The sequence below is a fragment of the Sarcophilus harrisii genome, chromosome 1 (assembly GCF_902635505.1).
Source record: "Sarcophilus harrisii chromosome 1, mSarHar1.11, whole genome shotgun sequence".
NCBI lineage: Eukaryota > Metazoa > Chordata > Mammalia > Dasyuromorphia > Dasyuridae > Sarcophilus > Sarcophilus harrisii.
In genome coordinates this window covers 215208811-215236272 of record NC_045426.1, presented here as the reverse complement: position 1 = coordinate 215236272, position 27462 = coordinate 215208811, and the positions used below count along the sequence as shown (strand labels likewise).

At 34.7% G+C, this 27462-nt stretch overlaps 1 protein-coding gene across 1 annotated transcript in view; it reads right to left on the bottom strand.

Annotated features, from left to right (window-relative positions):
- Positions 1–1370: 1370 nt before the first annotated feature.
- IGFBPL1 (insulin like growth factor binding protein like 1) overlaps positions 1371–27462 on the bottom strand; it is a 57668-nt gene continuing 31576 nt past the window's right edge. Inside the window, exons 2-5 of the mRNA XM_031936829.1 lie at positions 10915–11024; positions 7760–7876; positions 6693–6846; positions 1371–3453 (exon numbers count right to left, since the gene is read on the bottom strand). Coding sequence (XP_031792689.1) covers positions 6697–6846; positions 7760–7876; positions 10915–11024 — 377 coding nt within the window. The 3' untranslated portion in view covers positions 1371–3453; positions 6693–6696. The remainder of the gene's footprint in view (positions 3454–6692; positions 6847–7759; positions 7877–10914; positions 11025–27462) is intronic.

The following is a 27462-nucleotide window of genomic DNA, read 5'->3' as shown; positions in this document are numbered from 1 at the left end:
GTTAATGCATCTTCCTTAAGGAAATTTTCAGTGCTTCTGGAATCTAATTTTTAATGCCGAACCATTTGACAATACCAAAGACTTTGGGGGCAAGAATGTTTCATCCCTGGAGCTAGGATAGCTAGATGGCCAGAACTAACATCCTCAATTAAATTGAAGTCACTAAAGTTCTTCAAACTGACTAGGGATGAAAGTAACCATTAAGAGCCTATGATGATGGTATCGGCTCCATACTAAGTGCTGTATAAATATTCTCATTGGATCTTAACAACAACCTTATGATGGAAATGCTAATTATAATCTCCATTTGAGAGTTGAGGAACCTGAGGGAAGCAAAGGTTAAAGCATCTAGCTGGGGTTACACAATTAGTAAATATCTGAAGCTAGATTTGAACTGGGATCTTCCTGCCCAGCACTCTATCCACTGCACCACTTAGCTGCCAGGCATAAAATCAAGAAGATACATCTTTTTTAATTCAAATCTGACTTCAGATACTTACTAGCTGTATGACCTTGGGCAAATCACCTAACCCTGTTTACCTCAGATTCCTTATCTGTAAAATGAATTGTAGAAGGGAATGACAAACCACTCCAATATTTTTGCCAAGAAAACCCCAAATAAGGTCATAAAAAGTCAGATACAATTCAACAAAATAGTTTTTTTTTTTTTTTTACTCCAAAACCATTTCCTTCTCAGAATCAATTTTTTAAAAAAAGAAATAGAACTACATTTCTTTTTTTTTTTTTTGGGGGGGGGGGGTTGTTGTTTTGTTTTGCAAGGCAGTCAAGGCTAAATGACTTGCCCAGGGTGATATAGTTAATAAGTACCAAGTGTCTAAGGTCAGATTTGAACTCAACTCTTCCTGATTTCAGAATCAGTGTCTATCCGCCATCCCACTTACCTGCCCCGAGACTACCTTTATAAAGAATCTTAAAAAGCTATTTCTGACCTTTGTGAAATAGTTTTAATTTTAAGATAAAGAGTAAATACCTTTAAAATTGATTAGTGCTAGGAGAAAGGATTACAGAAGAAATATTAAAGTAAACAAACTATAACATAAACAAGAAATTATTATGTTCCCAAGCAAGTATGAAATGCATTAGGAACATTAATCAGCCTTCAGATGTCAAGGGTCAAATGGAAATGGAGCACTGGGAGATAAACAGACACCATCTAGGTGGTGTATTAGTTAATAATTAATTATTAATGCAATAATATAAAGTAACAATTAATGTTTTGTTGTATTTAATACACCTGATGTGAAGTAAAGCATGGAAGTGTGAATGAAAATGGGAAATGTGAAAGGATAATAAAAGGGATGGAATAAATACAAGTCTATTTGTCTAATTCCAAACAACAAGACTGAACACACAATTTCAAAATAGTTTATTTTCAATGTACAGAACTATGTGACATCACAGTATCTTATGAAAATAAACTAGTAAAAATTTAGGATTAGAAAACAGCTTCCCCCCAAATCACAACAGCAACCACATCACAAAATCTTGGTTTTAGACTCCTCAGTTGAGGAAATTTTTAGGATGTCACAGTGTAAGCATGAGGGAAGAAAAAGATATCTAAAAAAAAATTACTACATTTTTGGGATGTGAAAATTCCAGAAATGGCTACAGATATCCTTCAGAAAGATAAAAAGCAGTTGGAACTTCCAGTATTATCAAAATGACTGAAAAATAGTTTTGATCTTGAAGACTAAGACTTGATAGCATTAACTGAATTTTTGCATATTAAAAAAAAGATGCTGATATTGCCCTTTCCAACCCTCAGCCCCCACCAAATCGATAAATGGAAGATCTTGTGGTCTATTCTGTATTTTCAATCAAGGCTTCAAATGTATTATTGAAGATGGAGTTAAGAGACCAATTTTGGCTCCAGAAGACAGATGAGGAGCTAATCGCCCTACCTGTCAAGGTCAAGGTGGTGGACCACAGTGCTGTCAGATGCTGCTGCAGTGATGCAGTGTCAGGAGTCACCTAGAAAGCACTAATGACTCTTCCTGCAGAAGGTCCTTAATCAGAATGTACTCATAAAATTCATTACAAAGAAAAGTAATATCCATGGCCTTAATCTATCATGATTTGTCCCAGATCAGATTTTGGTTTTAAAATATCAGATTAGGGTCTAAAAACAATCTCCAAATTTGAAATGTAGTTTATTTATCTTTAACCAGGGGAGTAGGATACTTTCTATCAGGGAGGAGTACCATATTTGAGAGTCCAGAGACCAGAGTTTAAAATCTTCTCTCTGACACCTACTAGCTGCAATTAACTTTCTCATGCTGAGCCTCAGTTTTCCCATCTATAAAATGGGGATAAAAATGTTTGTGCTGCTGACATCATAGATCTAAGTGAAAGTGTTATGAATTTTTATTATGAGTCTTTAGAGTTTTAGACAGGCAGCTAGATTACACTGGGCTTGGAATCAGAAAGAAGAATTCAAATCCAATCTCAGACACTTAATAGCTGTGTGACCCTTATTTGTCTCAGTTCCTCAACTGTAAAATGGGGACACACTGAAGTAGGAAAGGGCAAACTACTTAATGTCTTTGCCAAGAAAACTCCATAGATAACTCCATGAAATCACAGAGTCAGACATGACTAGAACAATAAGAGCTTTAGACATCCAGGATCGTATTATATAGCTCAGATCTGCAATATTTAAAAAAAAAAAAAAAGTATCCCACTATATTCATTGACAAGGTAGAAATATTCAAAAGTAAAATCTATACTATTACAACATTTCTATTTTCATATCCAACTAGATGCAGTTAGCATCTGACATTGTAATTCTAACACAATGTTCACCAAACAATGTATAGATATGCTCCCCAGATAGAAACCTGTGTTACAAAAAATTAGCATCTTGATTGCCTAACGTGAACCTGTGGCAAGTACCTTCTAAGTTTCATTAACCATCAGTTGATAGAATTTTATATGCTTCAGAGTAGAATGCAAAACAATAAGGGGACCTTTTATTATTCAATACTTTATACTCTCCCCTGAAGCAGTATAATTTTTAAAAAGAAATTTTCCCTCTTACAAGGTCACCTGAGAGGTAAGGACACATCATCTAAACAATCATTATGCAGTTGGAATAAATTAAGAAGCAGGAGTGTGAATACTTCCACTTCTAAGCATACATGTACACGAGGGAGAGATTTCCCTTGGGAGACATCAGCTTAAAAAAAAAAAACCCACAAGTTATATACAGAAAGTCATTTCTCAAAAGCTGCCTGTGATTTTGTTTTGATTTGTTTTCCTTGTTCATTACTTCCCAGCTAAAAATTATATCTGTATCTTTTTTGTTCTACTTTTTAATCTAAATTGAAAAGCATATAAAAAATGGCTCAGTGTTTTCTAGCTCATGCTGCACAATAAAACAAAACAATCCACTAATTGATTCTTCTCCATTTTGTGATCAGCTTCCCTGGCACCCTAGAAGGAAAAAAAAAAAGAAGAAAAATTGGTTTAGAGAAAAGAAATCCAGAGCAATATGGCATATCCTAACTTGATTTATGTCTGCAAAAACAAATCATTTTTAAAGACTAGATTAGATCTTAACATAATTGTATAAAGTCAAGGGGCAAATAGACATTCTTTGTCAGTCAATAAAAATTTATTAATCACCTACTATGTGCCAGACACTGTGCTAAGGGTGGAGGATAAAAAGGGAAAGGAAGGAAGCAGATAGTTCCTGTCCTCAAGGAACTCACAGTCTAATGTGTGAAATAACAAGTAAACAGATGTGTACAAATTAGCTGCTATAGCATAAATAGGAAAAAAATGAATAAGAAGGAAAACACTAGAATTAAGAGAGGTTCTTACTTTTTTTTTTAATGGAATCTTAGCTGAGACTTAAAAGAAGTGAGGCAGCACATTCTAGGCACGAAGAATAGCCAGAGAAAATGATTAAAGCCAAGCGATAAGGTCTTTTTTTTTATAGAACAGCAAAGTGGTCAGTATATATGATGAATATGTGTATATGGTCAAAGAGTATATGGCAAATCAACTTAGTGCAACTCTGCTAGACTTCAATGGTTTTGCACTTTCATCATCTTTCCTGATTTCCTTTTATTAATAAGGATAGCCTACTCATAAATAGAAGAAAACAATTCAACTATTATTAACAAATAAGCATCAAATTTGTGACTTTTTGATTTTTTCTCATTCACAATCAAACAACCATTTACTGAGTTGCTGCTACATTGTGCTAAGTGATGATAGATACAAAGATAAAAGTGAAACAATCTCTGCCCTCAAGAAGATTACATCCTATTAGAAGAACCAACATGTTCATCATATTTACACAAAGTCTTGTGTCTGAGACAGGTGATTTCCAGGTGGATGCTTCCTTGGTTAATATTCTCATCCAGGTCAAAAGAAATACATCCTATCCTGGGGGAAAATACAAGCAGTTCCTTCAAATTATTTGAGTCTCAAATCTAATAGCTCCCAAACCAGAGTCTAAAGCAGTATAAAGATTCCTCATAAGGTGGCAGCCTACATTCATTCCCTCAGAACCAAGTTCTCTTGATGCTTGGCTACTAAGGAAGGAGATACTTGCCAATCATACAAAGGATGTTTTGTGCCAATGATATTTAGATTGACACATAAATCTAACAGCACAGAAACTGGAATAGTGAGAGAAATGCTTATTAATAACTATTTGGGGAAATCTAGCTTCTCCTCTTTTCCTAAAGACCTGATTTTTAAGAGTTCAGCCTCTTGAATGTCATTATTGATAATAAGATTGGATTAACTTTCTTGTTCAAATTCCACCCATGGAGTAGCCACTGTATTCTGACCAGGCTTGGGTAGGGCATAAGTTCTTTAACAAATTGCCCAAGGCTGGGAGTGGTCTGGATATAGAGATAGTCTCTCTGTCTAAGAGAGATATGATACACCTCTCCTCCTCTCACTGCAATTAATATTCATTTTATGATTAATTGTTAACTAATCAGAGTTCATTATCACTCTTCTAAAAGAACTTATAGGTCTACTTTGCCATGATTTGTCTCTGAGAGAGATGGCCAAATTAGGAACCATGCCCCAGGAATCATTAAACTGTTTATCCTCTACTACAATGTTTTTGCTCCAAAGTGATCAAAGTGTGGAAGAACAGATTGCCTGAGTACTGCAGTGGCATCTCTTCTTCAAACTAAAAGAAACAGAATTTCTCTAATATGATGGATGATTACTCTTTGGAGGATATGATGGAATGCATGTTAGGGAACTGAGTGACACAATGGATAGAATGCTGAGCCTAGAGTCATGGAGATCTGAGTTCAAATCAGGTCTCATATGCTTACTAGCTTTGTGACCCTGAATAAGTCACAGATTTCTATTTGCCTCAGTATCCACCATCTGTAAAATGGGGATAATAATAGTACTACATCCAAGAATTGTTATGAAAATCAAATTAGATAATAACTGTAAGGCATTTAGCAGAGTACTAACACATAGAGTACATAACAGGCACTATATAAATGGTAGCTATTATTATCATTATGCTACAGACAAGAATCATACTGAATGTGATATGTCAAGACTGTGGTATACACACACAAAAGGATAACTGCTTAGCCATCATCCTTAATATCATCATATACATCATGAGAAACCTTTTTATTTTATTAGATGTTGGTAACAAGAGGACATAATAATTTACCTATCCCCTGTTCATTTTCAGGCTGAACAATTAGTCTTATGGAAATGAACAACAATGAGTTGTTGTGACTGGATGAAATAAGCAGTTTTCTGAGGTTAACAATATTGGATTTCCTGGACTCAAAATTGGCCTGTTCCTCATAAAGAGGTAATACTTCTAATGGCTATATGATCAAAAAAAAAAAAAAAAAAAAAAAAAGAGCTTGGAATTCAGAAGTTGTGGTGTTGTCTGCAGGCTTCAGAGGTACTGAGATACCGAATATTAAGATTCTAACAAGATGGAAAACCATTTAGACTTGGGAGCAAATTGAGGGAAGGACTGTTTTTTTTTTTCCTTTCTTTGTATCACCAGCACTTGGCACACAGTATATAGTAAATGACAAATAAATGTTCATTGACTTGATTTGTTGATAAATCCCAAGTGGACTCTCAAAACATCTAATTCCACCATACAGGAATGTTTAAGTGCCTTATGTTCCAAATTTAAGAATTATATTCTCATTTTCTTGAAATATTTTTTACTTGTATATAATATAGACATATATACATAAAATGTATATAAATATAATGTATATAATAATGTATTTCTTTGTTGGTAGAAGAGCCATCTTTAATCATCATGATCTATATCTGGCCACTGGACCCAGATGGCTCTGGAGAGGAAAGTAAGGCAGGTGACCTTGCCCAGCCCTCTCTCACTTAAATCCAATTCACTTGCATGTCATAGTATCACCTCTCTGATGTTATGGTCCTCTTCAAGAACAAAGGATAAACAACCACTGAACTAGGAATTTCTCTGAATGGATTTCCTTGTCCACACATATATCTGTCCCTTTGAGCACCATTATCTATTTCTTTAGTGTTGTTCAGCCACTCAACTGTTTTATATTCCATTGTTTATAGATGGTAAGTTAATGAAAGGGATACCCCCAAATTCCTTTCTAGAGCAGCAGCCTAAATATGAAATATTGAAATCAATGAGACTATAGCTCTCATACTCAAATTACCTCATTACATGTCATCATCTGGAGCTATGAAGTTCATTTTTTTGTACTTATTCAGATCTGTGACCTTTATTGTACCATAGGATTGTGTCTCCCCCACCATGTTAGTGGCATGGCACTGGTATACCCCTTCATCCTCCTTTGTCAGGGGGTTTATCTAGGAAAAAAGATAAGAGAAAATATGATGGTAAACACATTTTTAACAATAAATATTTTATTAAATAAATTAATATTAACAAATATTTTGTCAGATAATTTAGTGAATTAATATTAATGAATATTTATGTTTAAATAATCTTCATAAATTAAGAAATTTATCTTCATGAATATTTATTAAGAATGGGCCCTTAATAAGTATTTTTTACTGAATTCAAATCAGTAATGCCACAGAATGAAAATCTGTTGAAATCCTCTATAAAAATGAAATCTTCAGATTTTTTTACAATTGTTCAGGATCTAAAAGAAAAGATTATACACATCTTTTCTCCTACTAATTTTTCTTCTGAAAATAAAGCAAAGCTTTGTCTTTTTAAAAAAAAACACATTAACTTCACTTTGTCCATCTTATCTGGATCACAGAGAAGCTGCAAAATATCAATATATCATATTGATATTAAATATCAATATATACATATCAAACATAGTAAAGACTTAAAATAATAAGTCTTTAATAAACATTTGTTGAATCAAGTTGTTTGCATGAAACCTTCATGGGTATAAGTGTAGGTTTTATAAAAGCAGTGGGAAAAGCATTTTTGCAGGCCTCTTGACCAATTTTTCCATTGGGAATGAGCAAATTAATTTGTCCAAGGAAGTCCCCACCTACTCATTCTTCTCTTCAGTAGGCTCTTACAATCATTCAGACTTTATTCCCTATTCTTCATTGCCATACTGTACTTTGTACTTGAAATTTAATAATATGAATAAATAAATGAACAAACTAATGAATGATAAAAGCATTTATTAAATGCTTACTATATGCCACATATTGTGTTAAATTTGGGAATACAAATACAAGTGAGTTAGAGGAGTGGTGGCCAACAGAGAATACAAGCAACAGTGATACTTACCAAAACCCAACCTGTACTTTCATGTTTGGATGGACCACCACGAACCTGGACAGCCATATTAACTCGGTCTCCAGGCAACTCCTCCAACAACTTGACCCCTTTGGGAGACTCTGTGATCTGTAAAAGTAATTAAAATTATTCAAGATTTGCATAGCCAGAATACTGCCAACATCTTCCATCACCCTGTCTATACCCTAGTTTATTACTGTGCACTCTATGGATGTCCAAAAATATTTCACAGATTTCATCATGGTTTCAGTATGCATTACTTGCTTGTTAATGTTTATTAATGTTTATGTGAGTTATAATTTTTATTCTTGTAAAAATCCTTGTTCAAAACTTTGCTTTGATCATTTTGTATGATCTTAGACATTTTCTAGCTGTGTGATCCTGGGCAAGTCACTTAACTCAATTTTTCCCCCTCCCCTACCTGCAAAAAAAAAAAAAAAAAAAAAAAAAAAGTTGAGCATTAATAACTTAAAGCTACAGTAAGACTTTTGAGATACCCAGCATGGCAGAGTTTTTAAAAGTAAGAGCAATTAGGCTTAATGAAACATTTGTACTAGTACAAGATAAAAAAAATATTTCTTTCAAGAAGAATAGAGAGTTTTCAAGACATGTATATTTCAGTGACAAGGGAAACTAAAGTAATGATAAGAAAATAGGACAAGCTCAGTTGGTCAGCAGTTTGCATTTATAGGGTATCCATTATATAACCCTCCCCTTTTTTAATGACATTGACTTTTAAAAACAAGAATACTTGGTATCTGTGATACATCAAGAGAAAAAAGATGAGTATATTTGCATGTTACATTATATAAATGTGTATAGATGTCTTTGACCAATAGTTATGGAGTTCCCAACATTTAGACTAACCATCCCACAGTGTAAATATTTGTGAAACTATTTTTACAATAGTCTGTAGAGACTGAAGTCCTTTCTTTAAAATATATCCAATAGTGATGAATCTTCATCTATCTAGAATGGATTTGATTTTTGGAAACAGGCAAAAGTGACTTAGGACCAAAGCTGATTCAAAACATACTTCTTCAAATTATATATTTATAATATTAGACTTTTGGCTCAATAATGTAGATATCTAAAGGATAAATAAGGGGTAATCTTAGAATAAAAGTATTAGGGGGATCAGTAGAGACCTCTTATAGAAGCCAGGTATTTAATGAAGACTTGATGGAAGCCAGAAAGTATAGCTAGGGAGCAAGATAGTTCTTTTTTTTCTTTTTTTAAACTTTTTATTTTCAAAACATATGCATTCACCCTTGCAAAATCTTGTGTTTCAACTTTTTTTTTCCTCTTGGAAGGAAGAGAATTCTAGGGATACAGGACAGTCAGTGAAAAATCCAAGAATTGGGAGATGGAATGATATATACAAGGAACAGCAAAGAAACTACTGTCTTCTTGAGGATGTAGAAGAGAGTAAATTGTCAGAAGACTAGAAAGGTAGAAATGGGCCAGATTATGAAGAGATCTAAAACTCAAATAAAAGATTTTATATTGGATCCTGGTGGTCATAGGGAACCACTGGACTTTATCCAACAGGGGGTGACATGGTCCGATCTTCTTTAGGAAGATCACATTGGCAACTGAGTTAAGGGTAGACTAAGTGTAGAGAGACTTAAACCAAAGAGACCAATCAAAAGGCTTCTTGCAATAGTCCAGGTATGAGATGATAAGGGCATGCACTTCAATGGTAACAAAATCAGAGGAGAGAAGGGGACTTAGAGATGTTGTAAAAGCAGAAACAACAGCACATAGCAACAAATTGAATTTGGAGGATAAGAGAGGGTGAGAAATTGAGGATCATACCTATGTTGTAATCTTGGGTGGCTGTGAGGACATATTCTACTGAATATGGAAAAGAGGGTATCAGGAAAAGACAATAAATTCAGCACTGGATATGTTGTGTTTAAGATGTCTACAAGATGCCCAATTTAAAATGACCAATAAATAGATGAAAATGCAAGACTAGAGGTCAAGAGAGATTATAATTGAATGAATAGATCTGAGAACTTCAACATAGATATAATATCTGAAATTGAAAGCTGATATGATCTCCAAGTGAAATATATAAAGAGGGGAAAAGAGAGCAGGCCTCCTTAGGAGATATCTCAATCAATTTTTGTCTCTAAGTTTGTCATGTGAGTATTTTAAAGTATTATATAAACACACATTATTAATAATAATAAAGAAGCATAGCATACTGGATTTGGAAATAAAGGGAACCGGTTGCTAATTTTTTCAATTATTGATTGTATTAACTTGGACAAATAGTAACCTTTCTGGGCCTCAAGATCTTTAGCTGCAAAATTAATGAGCAGAAAGCCTAGCCTTAAAAAAGAGCTTAAATGCCTTCCTTCTTTGTAGAAGTGGAACATGTATATGGAACACTTAATAATGCTGGACACAGCTGATTCTATATTCTGATTCTATCAGTGTATGCTATAAGTATGTATTTCATGTGTTTTGGAAGGAAGAAAAGGAAGGAAGGAAGGAAGGAAGGAAGGAAGGAAGGAAGGAAGGAAGGAAGGAAGGAAGGAAGAGAGGGAGGGACAGAAGAAGGAAGGAAGGAAGGAAGAAAGGAAGGAAGGGAGGGAGGAGGGAGGGAAGGAGGAAGGAAAGAGGGAAGGAGGGAGGGAGGGAGGGAGGGAGAGAGAGAGGGGGGGGGGGAGGGAAGGACAGAAGAAGGAAACAAAATATTTGTAAGTGCCTACAATGTACCAGGCATTGTGCCAATTGTTTTACAAATATTAACTCACTTTATCCTCCTAATAACCCTTGGAGGCAAATGTTATTACCATCCCCATTTCACAGTAGAAGATAGTGAGGCAGATAGAGGTTAAATAATTTGTCCATAGTCACACAAGTACTAAGTGCCTAAAACCTGATTTGAACTGAGGTCTTCCTGACTCCAGACCTAACACTCTACCTGAACCACCTAGCTGCTTCTGTATGTCCTATTTTCTTCTTTTGTTTTTTTTATTTTGTTGTTGTTGTTATTGTTAAAAGGGATGATATGTAAGCCTGTGTAGGTTATTTTTGTTACTATAGCACCCAAGATAACATCTGTGATAACCATCAAGTACAAACATTGTGAATATCTGTGACACTGCTTTTATCAGTGTTCTGTAACTCACCTTCCTCCAGGTAATGACTGGTGTTGGAACAGCCTTCACTTCACAGGACAGGTAGACTTGGGCCCCGGTTACATTGTGAATCTTTTTAGGTGGCATAACAATCACAGGCGCTGGAGAGAAAATGAGAATAAAACTATCAATATGATGAATTCTTTTATTCTGTGCTAGTCTTAAAGTACCAAAAATATCTTTCCTTCCCCCAATCATAGCTTGCTCAGAATCTCTCTGTATTTTTCTAAGGCTGTATACAATAAAAACAAAAATACTAATAGTAAGAACTCAAATTTATATAGCACTTTAAGGTTTTCAAAGGTTTTTTACACCTCTGAGCCAGACTAGAACAAAATCTAAGGACAGACCCAAATTTATTTTTTATTTGTTTTGTTTGCTTTTTAAAACATTTCTCATTAGAACCAAAATGTAGATAAATATATAAACTCCCCAAATGGTAAATAACTATATAGAAGGATTATGAATAGCTTTCCTTGGAAGGGAAAGGGAAACAAGCATTTATTAAGCACCCACCATATGCAAGGTACTATATGATAAGCATTTCACAAATAATATCTTATTTGATCCTCATAACAACATTATGGTAAGTTGTAAGTAAGTAAGTAAGTACTTGTACTTGTAAGTAAGAGATAAGTACTTTACAATTAAGAAAATTGAAGTAAACAGGTTATGGGACTTGCCCAAAGTCACACAACTAATGAGTATATGAGACCATATTTGAATTCAAGTACCATATTGAATGTGCCACCTATAAGCCTTAACCACTAAAAACAGAAAATTTAATCTGTATATAAGACAGATAATTAGACAACTAAAACAACTATAGTATTTAAGGAATAGTGTTTTGCAAGTAGTATTTTAGAACTGAAGATGTTAAAAATAATTTCAGTAATGTTGTTAAACAATTCATTGTTAAACCAAGAACATAGGATGCAAAGTGATTCCAGTAATACACAACTGTGTCCTGATTAGTGTAAATAATTAATCCAATGAAGCAATTGCATATTAATAAATTACTATATAAATATAACTGCTATTAGTTTTAGTTTCCACCCCAATGGAAATAAGCAGTTTGAATGTGAAATAAGGAGAAATTTTGAATACTCCCTCAACTTTATAGTATTCTTTATTCTTGCTAACAGAATCTAACTAAAACATCAAAATTCATATTATATATTATTTCTAATCTTAGTTTCAGAGAGCCACGGATGAAACATTGTCCTCCTCTTGATAGAAAAGAGGTTGACTTTGGATATAGATTATAACATATGTTGTCAAATGCAATCACTGTATCTGTTTTTCTTTGTTTTATGGGAGGAGGGAAAGAAGACTATTGGGAATAAAAGACAGAAAATAAAATATATGTGATTTTGAGTGGATTCAAAGTATCTTCTACTGGAATAACAATATGGAATGGAGGGAAGATGTCTCCAGATGTTTAAAAAATAATAGTAGTCCCAGCCCAAATTGGTCAATAAAAGTGGAGAAAGTGAAAGAAGCCAAATCATTTTTCACTTGAAGAAAAATGCACATCCAGTCAGAACTCCTATGTTTCTGTTTTCATAATATAGTGATACCAATATAGAAGCTCAGAACTATTTTCCTAATGTCAGATTAAATTAAGTTCAGATTTTTATTTCTAGGCTTTGTATCTAGTTGAGCACCTGCTGCTGGCTAGTAAAGTTGAGTAGGCAGATGCTACCATTGCTCAATATGTACAATTATTCCTGACTTGCTGAATCTGGTGCTCAGCCCAGACCCTGATAAGAATATGAAAGGATGAGGAGGAAAGAGAATATAAATAGAAAGAGGATCTCATTAACATTTTTAAATAAAATAAGTTATTGTTTTGTGATTTATCCTTTGACCCATTCATTCTTTAGGATTATATTGCTGTATATATGTTACCTCATTTGATCCTCATAACCCTGAATGGTAGGTATTATTATTATCCCCATTTTACAGAGAATGAAATGGAGGCCAAGAGATGTTAAATAATTTGCCCAGGATCATACAGTGAATAGATGTATTAGATGGATTTTCTATTAGATGGTGGTTAGTAAAATATACATTTACTACAGAATATACAAAATATACATTTAATACAGAAAAACAAATAATAAATGTATATTTCTGGTTTTCTGTATTTATTTATAAGATTTTTATGCTCTAGGCAGTTTTTATAAAGGAGTATATAAAAGGATGAGAAATTTCCCTATCCTTTGTCATTGTCATTCTCATTTTTACAGACCCAAAAGTCTGTCATATTGAATTTTTCTTAAACTCAAATCATGTCTTTTACATTTTTCTTATTTAGGTTTTTCTTATATTTGTCTACATCTGAAAGAAGCATATTGAAATCTCCATGATAATTATTTCTATCTAAGTCCACAAATATTTCTTAAATATTTGCTATATATCAGCACTGTGTTAAGTGCAAGAGATATAAAAGAAGACAAAAATAATTCTAGCCTTCAAATAACTTACATTTATAATGGGGGGAGATCATATGCCAACAATTGTGTTAATACAAGATATATACAGAGTAAATGTTAAGTAATCCCAGAAGAATGTTACTAGCATTGACAAGGACTGAAAAAACTTTCTCACCTGAGGTAGTATTTGTACTGAAACTTGAAGGAAGTCACAAAGACCAGAAGGTAAGAGAGGACATTTTATGCATATGGGACTGTCAGTTTAAAAAAAAAAAAAAAGGAATGGCTTCTTCCTCTCCAGGAAGCTTGGCCTAAGACAGCAAAGTAGAAACACTGATCCTACACATGAAGTATGCTATCCACCTCCAGAGGAAAAAACTGATACTGTCTAAATACAGACTAAAACATGTTATTTCTCTCTCATACTTTCTTTCTTGCCTTTTAATTCAAGTCTCCTTTTACAAAATGACTAATATGGAAATGTTTTATATGATGGCACATGTATAACCTACATTGAATTGATTACCATATCAAGGAGAGAAGAGGAGAAAGAGGGAAGGAGGGATAGAATTTAGAACTCAAAAATAAAACATACATAAGTAAATGCATATGTACAGAAAGAAAGGAAGAAAGAAAGAAAGAAAAGAAAAAGAAAAAGGAAAGAGAAAAAAAGAGAAAGAGAAAAGGGGGAGGGGGAGAGAGACAGACAGAGAGGGAGGGGGGTCTATTAAAAAAAAAGAAGAGAAAAAGAGAAATACTGGTCCTAAAGGCTACTTGGATCTGGGATCTCCCTGTGTATCCTGATACTCCTTGCTACTCTAGATGGAATAATCAAGCTGGGTTCCCAATGGTATCATAATTTTCAATTGGAAGTCAACTTGTCTCCTAAAATCACTGATGGGGTGAGTAGGTAAATGGATTCAATTCTCACTCCCAGCCATGATCTTAGAGTTTACTGTACCAGGCTCAAACACTTCTCTGCTTCCCTAGTCAGAGTCTAGACACTATTCCCTGGCACACTCTCCTTCCATCTTCTCCCCAATAAAGTGAAAGAATCTGACATCTTTCACTGTACTAGACTCATTCTGGAAACCAGATCCAATCCCGCCCTGCTACAATCTCTAACTAGAAAGCTAAATCAATTCTAGACTATAGTACAAGTCTAGAACCTAGAACCAGGACCAAGCCCTGTCCCTGCCATAATCCTTAACTAGAAGGTTGGGTCATGGCTAGGCCTTGTGTTCTGTTTCAGTTCCAGACAGGTTAAAGATTCTGGAAAAATTGAGCTCCATGGCTCTGAAGTAAGGATGCCATACTCTATCCTGTCTCCTCTCTACAATTATGCGTGAGATAGTATGAGCAGGAAGACCTGCAGAGCCTCCTTTATACTGACTCAGATATGTGGTTTATAGAAATGATGGTAGGCTTTTTTGGGAGGAGGGTTAGGAGTGGGAAGTGATAAGGATTAGGTTATCCATAGCTGTTTGTTTCAATGCAGAGGAGCTAATTTTCATGGTCCTTCAGATCAATAGTGACAAACGCAACTAGAAATAGATCCTCATATGACTTGCTTATTTTCTAAGAAAACCACAAATGAACATTTTTGTATGTTTTATTGTATTTTTATGTTTTGTTAAACATTTTCTAATTACATTTTAATTTGGTTCAAGCCATCAGTTTGACATGGCTACCTAAGGTGGTTTTTTTGGAGAACAAGGTTTGGCTAAAACCTTTCATGGTCATTTTAGTCAGAAGTGTCATTTCTGTTTTTCTTCTCCCAACAAACATCCTCTATTGTGTCTTTCTCTCTCTCGATCCATCTGCCTCACAAGCTCTCTTTGTTCTCATTTTTCATTATGAGCTCCCCCCAACTGAAGATCTAAGGAAAATATTTTCCCTCCGTTTCTCTTCTCCCCTCTCCCTCTCAGTCCTGGATAGCCACCATCAGATGCCACAAAGGTTGGTTAAGAGATAAATACTGCTGAGATTGGTTCTTTATGATATGACTGTATTTGTGAACACCTGATTTCAGTGTAACAAATGAGAATGACATGAAAAGATTCAGGATCCAATGACATTTGGTAGCCTAGAATTGCATTTGTATTAACCTTTATCAAAAAAGATACTTGAAAATCCTCACCCCCTTCAATGATGGCATTTTCAAGCCTATTATGGTATTTAATATCTTCTGAATTTTTTGGATTTTCAAATATTCATGCATTTTATTTCCAATCCCTCCTACACACACACACACACACACACACAGAGAGAGAGAGAGAGAGAGAGAGAGAGAGAGAGAGAGAGAGAGAGAGACAGACCAAAGAATGTACTTCTGAAAACAGAAACTAGTTGCCTTAGAATTTCAAGAACTCAGAAAAAATTTATAATTATTTTAACCAAAATGTCTATAGCAGTACAAAACACTTTTCATACATTCATTATCTCTGAAACAGGGCTTTAGGCAAATTCCTGAGCTACCTAATATGTACATGCCCCTGTAAGAGGCAACAGGAACCTGATTCTAGGAGGAGATATTCCGTGGTCACCTAAGAGTGAATGGAATCAGTCTCTTTCCATTGGCTGTGTAGTAGAAAAAAGGTTTTGTCATTAAAACTACCAGACTGGAACAGTAAGTCTTTCTCTCCATCTATCTCTAATTGTCTCTCTCTGTCTCCCTCTGTTTCTCTCTGTTTCTGTCTCTCTGTCTCCATCTGTTTCTCTCTGTCTCTGTCTCTATCTCTCTCTCTGTGTCTGTGTCTATGTCTGTGTTTTCTCTCTCTCTCTCTCTTTCTCTCTCTCCCTCTCTTCCTCCCTCTCCCCTTCTCGTTCTGTCCCTGTGTCTGTCTGTCTCTGTCTCTCTGTCTTTCTGTCTGTCTCTCCCTGTCTCTGTGTCTGTCTCTCTGTCTGTCTGTCTCTCTCTGTTTCTCTGTCTCTGTTTCTGTCTGTCTCTCTGTCTCTCTCTGTCTCTGTCTCTCTGGGTCTGTCTCTGTTTGTCTCTCTTTCTGTTTGTCTCTCTGTCTCTGTTTCTGTCTGTCTCTCTGTCTCTCCCTGTCTGTCTTTCTGTCTGTCTCTCCCTGTCTCTATATAATAAGAAAAAAACAAAATTGAAAAAGAAAGACAGAAAGGGAAAATTTTTTTAAAAACATCATGACCCTAGCAGAGCATCAGGGAAGATTCAAAATATGTAACAATAAATTTCTATTTCAATTAACCCTATATATAACAATAGAAGAGATTATATTTATATTTATGACTGTCCATATTTCTTTGATTACTTGTAGGTTATTCTTTTCTTCTCTTCTGTGAACTCTTTACTTTATTCTTTTCTTTCCCTTTCATCCCCACTACTCTCCCAAGCAGGATACAATTGGAACTCAAAATTTAAAAAAAAAAAAAAGTTAAAAGTTGTTTTTATGTGTAATGGGGAAAAAAGTTAGGAAGAAAGGAAGGAAGGAAAGAAGGAAGGCAGGAAAGAAAGAAGGAAGAGAGAGAGGGAGGGAAAGGAAGGGAAGAAGAAAAATGTAGAGATGGAAATAATCATAATTAAAAATCATTTGAGCCTCACAAGTGTTACTATCTTCACTTTATAGTTGAAGAAACAGAGGTCCATAGAAGTTAAGTTTACTCATGGTTACAAGGCTAGTTAGCATCAGAAATGAGTCTTGAAACCAAGGCCTTACTAATTCAAAGCCTTTGATACTCTCTTTGATTGCCTACCCTCTCTATAAAATATGAAATGCTATAATTGCTAACAAAATTATCTATATCAGAATTAAAAAGGATATATTTCCTCAATTTCTTATTTTGTATTTATTTTAAAATAAATAAATATGAAAAAAATTGAGTTCCAAATTCTCTTGTTTCTTCCCCCTCCTAATTTAATATAGATTATGCACTTGTAGTTATAAAACATATTTCCCTATTAATCATGTTTTGAAAGAAAACACAAACCTCCCCCCCAAAAAAACTCAAAGCAGAACAAGAAAAGCAATGTTTATAAAAAGTTTCAGTCTATCAGTTCTTTGTCTGAAGGTAGATAGAGTTTTTCACCAGGTTGTTGTTAAGTCATTTTCAGTCATGTAACTTTTGGTTTTTGCTTTTATTTTGTAGATTAGTCAATATGTTTCTTTGTAACCCCATCCAGGGGTTTCTTGATAAATAGTTTGTCATTTCCTTCTCCAGGAAACTGAGGCAAATAGGATGAATTGACTTGCCCAGAGTCATATAACTAGAAAATATCTGAAGCTGGATTTGAATTCATCCTCCTGATTTCATGACTAGTAGTCTATCCACTAAACCATCTAACTGCCCAACATAGTGTTTTGCACATAATGAATACTAAATAAATGTTGGTTCAATTAAACCTAAAGGTTGGCTTTAAAGAAACTCTTTTTTCATTTGGTTAATTCTGCTTTTTAAAGCATTCTTCTCCTCACTGGCTTTTTGTACCTCTCTTAACATTTGGCCTAGTCTATTTTTAAAGCCTTATTTTCCTTACTATTTTTTCCTCCTCCACCAAGCCATTGAATCTTTTTCATGATTTTCTTGCGTCACTCTCATTTTTCTTTTTAATTTTTTACTCTACCTCTCTTACTTGATATTAAAAATCCCTTCATGTTCTTCATGGCCTGAGACCAATTCATAATTTTCATGGATGCTTTGGGTGTAGGAGTTTTGACTTTTTTATCTTCTTTTAATGTGTTTTGATCTTCCTTGTCAACATAGTAATTTTCTACAGTCAGATTTTTTTTTCTGTTGTTTGCTCTTTTCCCCAGCCTATTGCTTCACTTTTAATTCTTTGTTAAGAAGGTCTCTGCTTACAGGGTCCCAAGCTTTAGGAGTTTTATGCAGCTATTTTCAGAAATACTTCTAGAGACATAAATTTTCAATCCATCCAAGTTGGTATGATTTAAGGAGAGGTGTGTTTACTACTCTCCTGGCTTGTGTTCTGGTCTGTGAGTGAACACAAGCACTCTTTCTTGTTGCAGAACTGTGAGGAGGGTTCTCACTCCACTGTTGCTGTAAAGTCTTTTGTGCTAGTGCTCTTCCTTATCCTGAGGCTGCCTCCAAGGACTGAAACCCTGATCTAAGTATGGGCAAAGTAACAGAGTCCTGCCCCCTTTGCCCTGGCAAAGAGGCCCCTGTAATCGCCTTCTGATTTATTGTTGGACCCTCTTATCATCAACGGGCTGAGAACTCTGCAAGCAACTGATATCACTTCTGAGTCATTGGCTCCCAAAGCCTATTCCTGGTTTGCTGGGTTATGCTGGTGCAACCTGTGCTGAACTGTGCTCCAGTCTCACCCAGGTGCAACAGACCTTTGCAGCTGAGGTTTTAAGTTTTGTCTTTGGTGGGTTCTGCCACTCCAGGAATTGTTTTATGGCATTATTTTAAAGTGTTCAGAGAGGTTTGGGGGAGAACTCAGGTGAACCATTGCCTTTTCCCCACTACCTTGGTTCCTTCCCTCCACACATTGTACCCTTAAACATCACATCATGATTCAAGGATTGGAAGTTTTCTATTTTATCATAGTTTATATCTTTCATTGGAGCCAAAATATCAGTTGATCAACTTGGTTACAATTGGGGGACTGAAGGGATGAGATAGGGAACAGGCGACTGGGGAGGACCATCTCCTTGACATTTTTTAAGAAAAAAATGTTCTTATATTACACTAAGAGGGCTCAGATCCATGAATTAAGAGGGTGTCTCAGTACACAATCAGAAACACTAGATAGGACACCATGATGAAAGCTCTTTTAAGTACTGGGGAAATCCTGGAGTTCATCAGATTGATCACCCGCAATTTGAACTGAGTCAGGAAGCCTGGGAGATGTTCCACCTGACTAATGTGAGCCTAGAACTTCAAGGTTCTATTCGGGACAAGACTTTGCTTTCTAAGTGTTCTCTGAATCAGGAATCTGGATTTTCAGATTTCAAAGTCCTGGTTTGTCTTTTGTTAGGTCAGAAAAGCTGTCTTTTCTCTGCAGTCTCTGGAGCCCCTCTGTGGCAGGTAAATGTATGGCACGCCACCCAGATCAACATAAACTACTGGCAGATTTCTTTTTTAGCTTCCCAGCCTATGGTCTTAGACATAGAAAATACTTACTGATCTTTATTGAAGTAAACTAAATTGAATAAAAGGGATTACAGCTGCAAATTCTGAGTTAAGATACACCAAAGGCAGGGTGCAAATCAATTATCAAGTAATGGATGGGGTGGAGTAGAATATTCCTTTTTGGGGCTGAGGCAAAGAAAAAACATTGAAAAAAACAATTCAGCTGTAACTCCCTCAGGGACAGGAGTATTTTGGTTGCTTCTTTTGTTTGACAAGTGAAAAGAAAAAGAAATAATTTTTAATACTCATCATTTCTCCAGAATTTGTCTACTCATTATTCATTTTAGTAATTTATATTGTTGTACATAGGAACAATTGTATACAGAGGATGCTAGATAGCTCAGTGGATAGAGTGCTGGACCTGGAGTAAGGAAAACCCAAGTTCAAATGTGACTTCAGATGTTTATTTGCTATGTGAACCTGGGCTGTCACTTAAGCTCTGTTTGCCTTAATATACAAGAGAAGGAAATGAAATGGTAAAACTACTCCAGTTTCTTTACCAAGAAAAGTTCATGGATAGTATGATCCATGCAGTCAAAAAGAGTTGGATGTGATCATACACTCAACCACAACACAAGAATTGTTTTGATCTTTGTACAGTACTTATAAACTCAGTGCCTAGCACAATGCTTGACAAGTAGTAAAGTACTGGATATAATTGCTAATTGATTAATCATCTCTTTCTATATATTTTCTGATGTGTTAGAATTATGTAATTTCCCTACTGATATTTTCAATTTCTTTTGCATGTCCTGGGACTGTGGCACATGTCAGCCCAGTACCAAATACCTGAGAATCCAGGATCAAAGGATACCTTTCCAACTTTTGGACTCTTGGTGGGACCAATACTTAGGACAATGTATTGAGGTTCAGAAGGAGATCCCAAATGGTTGGAGTCACAGACCAGTGTCAGGAGATATCACCAAAGATTTTGCAGGCTTGAACCATCTTCAAGTCCAGGAGCAGAGTTTATTTAATTGTAAGGCCAATTGAAGTGGGTTAAGTTTCAAAAGGATTTAGCAAAGAATCAGGAACAAGAAGATAAATTTATAGGTAAAGACAGAGAGATACAGTTCTCCATGTTACTGATAATGCTAATTTTATGGTCCAGAAGTAGAACTGAGGAATGGTCTATTGACTGTTGTCTCAGGAACTTGGTTATCAGTGACCAGCAAATTATCTATCTGATAGACAGCAAAGCTGTAGGACTGTCCTAAAGCCAGAAGATTTTAAAATCCTTGACAGACAGATAGTTAGAACAATAGCACTGTAAAGTCAGGGAACCTTAGGATTACTGCTATATTTCCCTTAAAAGCTGTACTCCCTTCAAAAGCAGTCATCCTCACCATGAGCACTAGAATATGAGAAATGGACCAAGGTCGGAGGAGTGAGACTATCAATATAGAAAATGTGCAACTAGGACTGAGCAGATGCTCTGGTGATAATCTACTCTTCCATTCTCTGCTTCCTTTAGACACTCGTCCTCTCAAGAGAGATTAAGAATTCATTTTGCTTTATATTTCATTGTTAGGTTTAGAAGAAAATAGTTAAAATAATGTGGCCATTCATTGAAAACTGATTTTTGCATGCTTCTGGAAAAGTAAATGTAGCCAAGAAGGTACAATTAGATGGTAAAAATATACAAGAGAGAGATAAAAGAGATTTTATACTGTGGTGCACAAGGAAAGAGTCTAATTTCTAGCATTTGCTCAGCTGAGATTTTGAAGTGCATAGATTTTGATTCACACCAAAGAGAATGCCCACAATAAAGAATAAATCTGGACCATACCTAGAGTCTTATGAGTCTAACAGATTTTTATGTATAGTTAAATGAACTGAAATTGGCATTGGAGGTGATCATTTGGTCTTTGTTTCCCTTTGTTCTTTCTCTAGGCAGGTCTGAAAGAAAATTCATTCCCTCCTTCTCCCACAGCTTTACCCCTTTTCTCAATAATGCTAAGGGACTGACTAAAGAGAAACCTGAAAGCAGTGCCTGAAGGTCATCCCTGAAAATGACTCAGATCACTCACTGGAGGATAGGATGGGCAACCAAAAGAAAGTAACTAACCTTGCTCATCAAACTTTTACCTTTAACTCCACACTCTCTGAAAGCACTTTATTTCTACCATATTCACTCTTTCTCCTATTCCTCACCTCCTACCTTGCCACATACATGTCAGAAAGAGAAAAATCTGGGACTTTTTTTTCCTTACTAGAATAAAAAAAATATCTACTTGGTCCCCAAAAGAATCTACTAATATAATATGCAAATGAAACACACTCCCACTAAAATAGCTATAAAATAAGGAAATCTACTTCTATCTCTTTTATTTGACATGTAAAATTCTGATCTTTACAGGAAAACAGGAAAAATTGGTAGCAAGATTTAAATAGGAAATAATGTTAGCAAAAATATCATTGTTTGGGGATGATAAAAAATCTAACTCAACTGAAAAACTAATAGAGGTGATAAATGAGTTTAGTCAATATAAAAATAAATACACAAAAATATTTATTGCTAAAAATAAGAATATAAATTAAAAACCTTATTTATAACAAGACCCATATGATATTTGAGAATATCTTTTAAAAGAAAGTTTTAATGAACATTGTTTAGCATAAAGAACAAAGTAATAAGGAAAGAACATTAGTTTTGGAGGTAGACCATCTGGCTTTAAATCTTCCAACATTTACTCCTTCCTAAGTGATCTTAGGCAAGTCATCAAAACTCTCCAGGCCTCGGTTTCCTAATTTTTAAAATAGAAGGCTTATTCTCCAATTGATAAATGGTCAAAGTATATGAACAGACAATTTTCAGATGATGAAACTGAAACTATTTCTACCTATATGAAAGGGTGTTCCAAATCACTATTGATCAGAGAAATGAAAATTAAGACAACTCTGAGATACCTGTCAGATTGGCTAGAATGACAGGGAAAGATAATGCAGAATGTTGGAGGGGATGTGGGAAAACTGGGACACTGATGCATTATTGGTGGAGTTGTAAACGAATCCAACCACTCTGGAGAGCAATCTGGAATTATGCCCAAAAAGTTATCAAACTGTGCATACCCTTTGATCCAGCAGTGCTACTACTGGGCTTATACCCAAAGAGATACTAAAGAAGGGAAAGGGACCTGTATGTGCCAAAATGTTTGTGGCAGCCCTGTTTGTAATGGGCAGAAACTGGAAACTGAGTGGATGCCCATCAATTGGAGAATGGCTGAATAAATTGTGGTATATGAATATTATGGGATATTATTTTTCTGTAAGAAATGACCAGCAGGATGATTTCAGAAAGGCCTGGAGAGACTTACATGAACTGATGCTGAGTGAAATGAGCAGAACCAGGAGATCATTATACACTTCAACAACGATACTGTATGAGGATGTATTCTGATGGAAGTGGATTTCTTCGGCAAAGAGAAGATCTAACTCAGTTTCAATTGATCAATGATGGACAGAAGCAGCTACACCCAGAGAAGGAACACTGGGAAATGAGTGTGAATTGTTTGCATTTTTCGTTTTTCTTCCCAGGTTATTTTTACCTTCTGAATCCAATTCTTCCTGTGCAACAAGAAAACTATTCAGTTCTACACACATATACTATATCTAGGATATACTATAACACGTTTAATATGTATAAGGCTGCCTGCCATCTAGGGGACGGGATGGAGGGAAGGAAGGGAAAAGTCAGAACAGAAGTGAGTGCAAGGGATAATGTTGTAAAAAATTACTCACGCATATGTTGTCAATAAAAATTTATAATAATAAAAATAAAATAAAATAAAATTGAAGGCTTTCTGAATATAAGATCTCTTCAAGACCTAGCTTTATAATTCTTTGACGTAGATTTAGATGAACACCTCACATCACATATCTCAGCAATTTATAACTCAATTAAAGTATTTTTCATAAAGAAAACATAGAAAAAAGAAAAATGTACTGATTTGCTTATAAATTAGGAGAGAGATGACTTATTAAACAGAAGGAATTATTAGGGACAAGATAAATATAATTCATCTCCTCAAATATTTTTAAATACATACAACAATATGATTAAAATAAAAAGAAAACTCACAGATGGGGAAATTTATCAAAATTTATCAAAAATAGAAAAATTAAACACCTAAAATACATAAGGGATTTCTAAAAAATTATAAAGGAGACAAGTAGATGGTTCAAGGGATAGAGCACTAGCCCTGAAGTCAGTTGGACCTGAGTTCATATCTGGCCTCAGACACTGAAAACTTCCCTAGTTCTGTGTGTGACTCTGGACAAGTCATTTAACCTCAATTGCCTCAGCAAAATAAATAAAATAAATGAAAATGTATAAAGACCTTTATATATCAGTCTTTAATAAATTAAGAAACTATTTTCAAAAGAGGTACAAAATTATAAATAATACCTTTAAAAACACTCAAATTCTTAAATAATCAAAAGGGTGCAAATTAAAACAACTCTGAAATCTCTCCATATACCTATTAAACTGGTAAGATTAATTAAATCAAAGAAAATGATGGCTCTGCTATGGGGAGGAAAGAGGGACAAGCATCCATTAAGTGTGCCAGACACTGTATTAAGTGCTTTATAAATATTATTTCATTATCTCCTCACAACCTTGAGGAGTATGCACTATTAATGGTCCCAATTTATAGCTGAGAAAACTGAGGCATAGAGAGGTTAAGTGACGTGCCCAGATTCCCACATCTACTAAGTGTCTGAACCACAATTGAACTAAGGTTCTTTCTACTACATTCATTGTTGGTGGAATTTTTTGAGAAAACTTGGCAATTTGCAGTGAAAGTTTTGGAAAAAATTATGCATTTTTGACACAATAATTCTACTGTTTGTTAAAAACTCTAATTTTTTTTTTAAAAGAGGAACTTTCTGGTTATAAATTTTCATACAAGTATTATTTTAATTGAAAAAGGTAAGAAAAAAGGAAAATAATCAAACATATTGCAATATTTTCATTTATTAAAATACTACAATATCATTGATATGAATAAATATGATTTGATGAGATGAGATCTGAAATGACTTTTATAAAACAATTCAAAATTTTTAAAGAAAACAAAATAGAATTAAATAGAGAACATATACTAACTTCAGCCATAAAAGAAGAAAAGTAAATGGGAACAAATGGACAAAGAATCTTGACAGCAAAGCAAGTGATTTAAAAGTTATAATATTTAATGCACTGACATTTAGTAATTTAAATGTAAATCAACCATAACTTGTACTTATGCTTACCCGATGTACACCATTTAACACCAGAGGGCACCCTAAGGATTTATCCTACAAGCTCTCACTATCTCTCAGACTGAGAAGCTCATCCTCATTCATGCCTTAGCTCTCCATATTCTTAAATCAATCTACAGATTGTGTCTGCTTCATCCAAATAAATCTTAAGACTCAGGAGTCCATTCCACTGACTTCCCCCATTCATCTCTTACTTGTTATGGCATTTATAGGGCATACTATTAAAAAGGTTTTCTTCAAAATGGCAAAATCATGGCAAGAATCATTAACGCAGCCAAAGTGAATATTATCCACTTAAGAATCTTTCCATTCCTAGTTTAACAAGAACAGCAAATGTTGAACCAAAGATGACTAAAGTGGTCTTTTTCTCCCTCTCAAATAAAAGGGCCCTCTCAGATCTGGATTCATATACTCCTTTTAAGATTTAATCCTGGGGAAGATACCTTCATAAAATTTTTTGCATTATGGACCATTTTGACAGTCTCATGAAGCCTATGGTTAACTACCTTTTAGTAATGTACTATATGTCTTTTAATTATATTAATATATTATGTATAAATAAATATATAATTAAATATAATTTAAATAAAAAATTTTAAATGCAAAAATAAATATGCCATAGGATGGCAACAGAAACCGATTATGTTGAAATATAGTGCTAGAAATATATTTTTTTAATTTTATGGATTACCAGTTATTCCATGTTACTTCCAATTAGAAAGAGGGAACAGGGTCTTTTCTCACACATCTTGAGCCTTTATACACAGGCCCAATGCTGATGTCTCATACTGAAAGCTTACATTTGGCTAATATCTAGGATTTTCTCAAAACAGGGAAAGAGAAGAAATATACTTAATGTACATCATCAAAAGGACAGCTATTTATTAACTCCACTCAAAAGAAATGCTTAACACAAAAAGGCTCACATGCATACATCAATAAAAACTTTTTTTTAGTTGGCAATACTTCATATATATTGTTCCGAGAGAACATAATTAAAGCATCAAAGTATAAAATATTTTGTGAGTCTGCTGAATTGGCATTTGATTTTCATCCTTGTGGGCTTTGGAGGGTTTTTTTGTTTGTTTTTTCCCAATAATTTTCTCAATATGCATATCTTTTGGAAAACAGGCAAGAAGTTAAGTCTCATCTTCCTACTGGTGGTAATCTTCAAGAAGTTCTGTGGTATTTGCTGAGATCTTCTTATAAAGTAAAACTATATCAACTGAGGACCCAAGAGCTCCCAAAGTTTTTAAACTTATTAGTTTATCTCCAAGTCTGGAAACATCTATTTCAGGTTGGCTATTCTATAACCATAGTTTTTCCTGGGTCAGAAAAGGAACATAAAGGAGAGGCGGCTAGGGCTTTGAGTTCTGGTCTGAAGCTATGGAATTTGGGGGGAGGATGGAAGAAGGCAATTAGAGTTCAATGACTTTCCCAGTGTCACACAGCTAGAAAGTGTTAGGTATTTGAATTCAGGTCCTCCTGATTGCAGCACCACACTTTATAGCTGCTCCAAAACAATAATTAAAGTTGTTCAAAAACACAATGAGCCAGTTTATGTAGAAGCTATCTCCCAGGTACTAGAAGTGGTTCAAATTGAAGTAAATGGTCTCTGAAGTTCCTTTCAACTCTCAGATTCTATAATTCTAAAAGTATAATATTTCTCATTAAATTTAATCTGTGACTCAGTTTCCTTAATCTACAAAATGAGAGAGATCAGACAAGATAAAATGTAAAATACCAAGCTTCAGTGGTTATATTGAATGTAAGATTTAATTCCTGCCTACCTCTCAACTTTGCAATCTAATTAGGATGAGATATTGCATGCACACACAAAAAGATATTGCGCACTATCTCAGTGTGTTGCTTAAATGTCTAATAATTAGGAGGAACAATAGTAAGTCAATAAGTCTTTATTAGCTGCTTTTTTCTATTAGGAATTGTGTTAATCACTGGAATTACTGATCAGCTGTGTTAATCTTTAGAAGTTAAGAGGAGGGAAAAGGGTTTACTGAGGAGCTGATGATGGTTAGGAATTTGCAGGGGAATATGAGCCTCATTTCTTCATCTGTAAAACATAGGTAATAATTCTGCAGTATCCACCTCACAAGGTGCTTGTGAAGACCAAAGTGATAATTCATGTAGTTAGTTTGTCAGATCTTGGAAGTTCTATAAAAATATCAGTTATAGTCACCATCATCATCATTCTTATTTAAAAATAAAATAAAATGGTTGATTTGGCCTTTAGAAATTATAGGTAAATAATTAATCAATCAATAAATTGAACCTACCTTGTGCTGGGCATTATACAAGGTGCTACAAATACAAAGAAAGAACCAATTCCTATACATGAGGGGCTGACATTCTAGTGGGGAGCAGTCGTTAGGTCAAAATGAACCAATACAAGTTGTGGCACTAATCAACATAGCTTGATGCTGACTGCCTGATTGCCTTCCACTGTGCTGCCTTTGGTATGAGCTGCATTTGTAATTATAGCAACAGTTATTAACAGATGCTGACATAGTTGCCTGGAGTAAATGAGCAGTGCTCAATTAGGGCAATGAATATATTAGCACTAGATCCTTCAAACTTCATTTTGCAATTCCTTCCCTAGATTTCCTTCCTTCATTTTTACTGTGTCTTCATATTTCCAGAAAAAAAAAATTCCAGGAGGTGACTGCTCAGTGATGATGTGAGCAGACAAACTTTCCAGGAA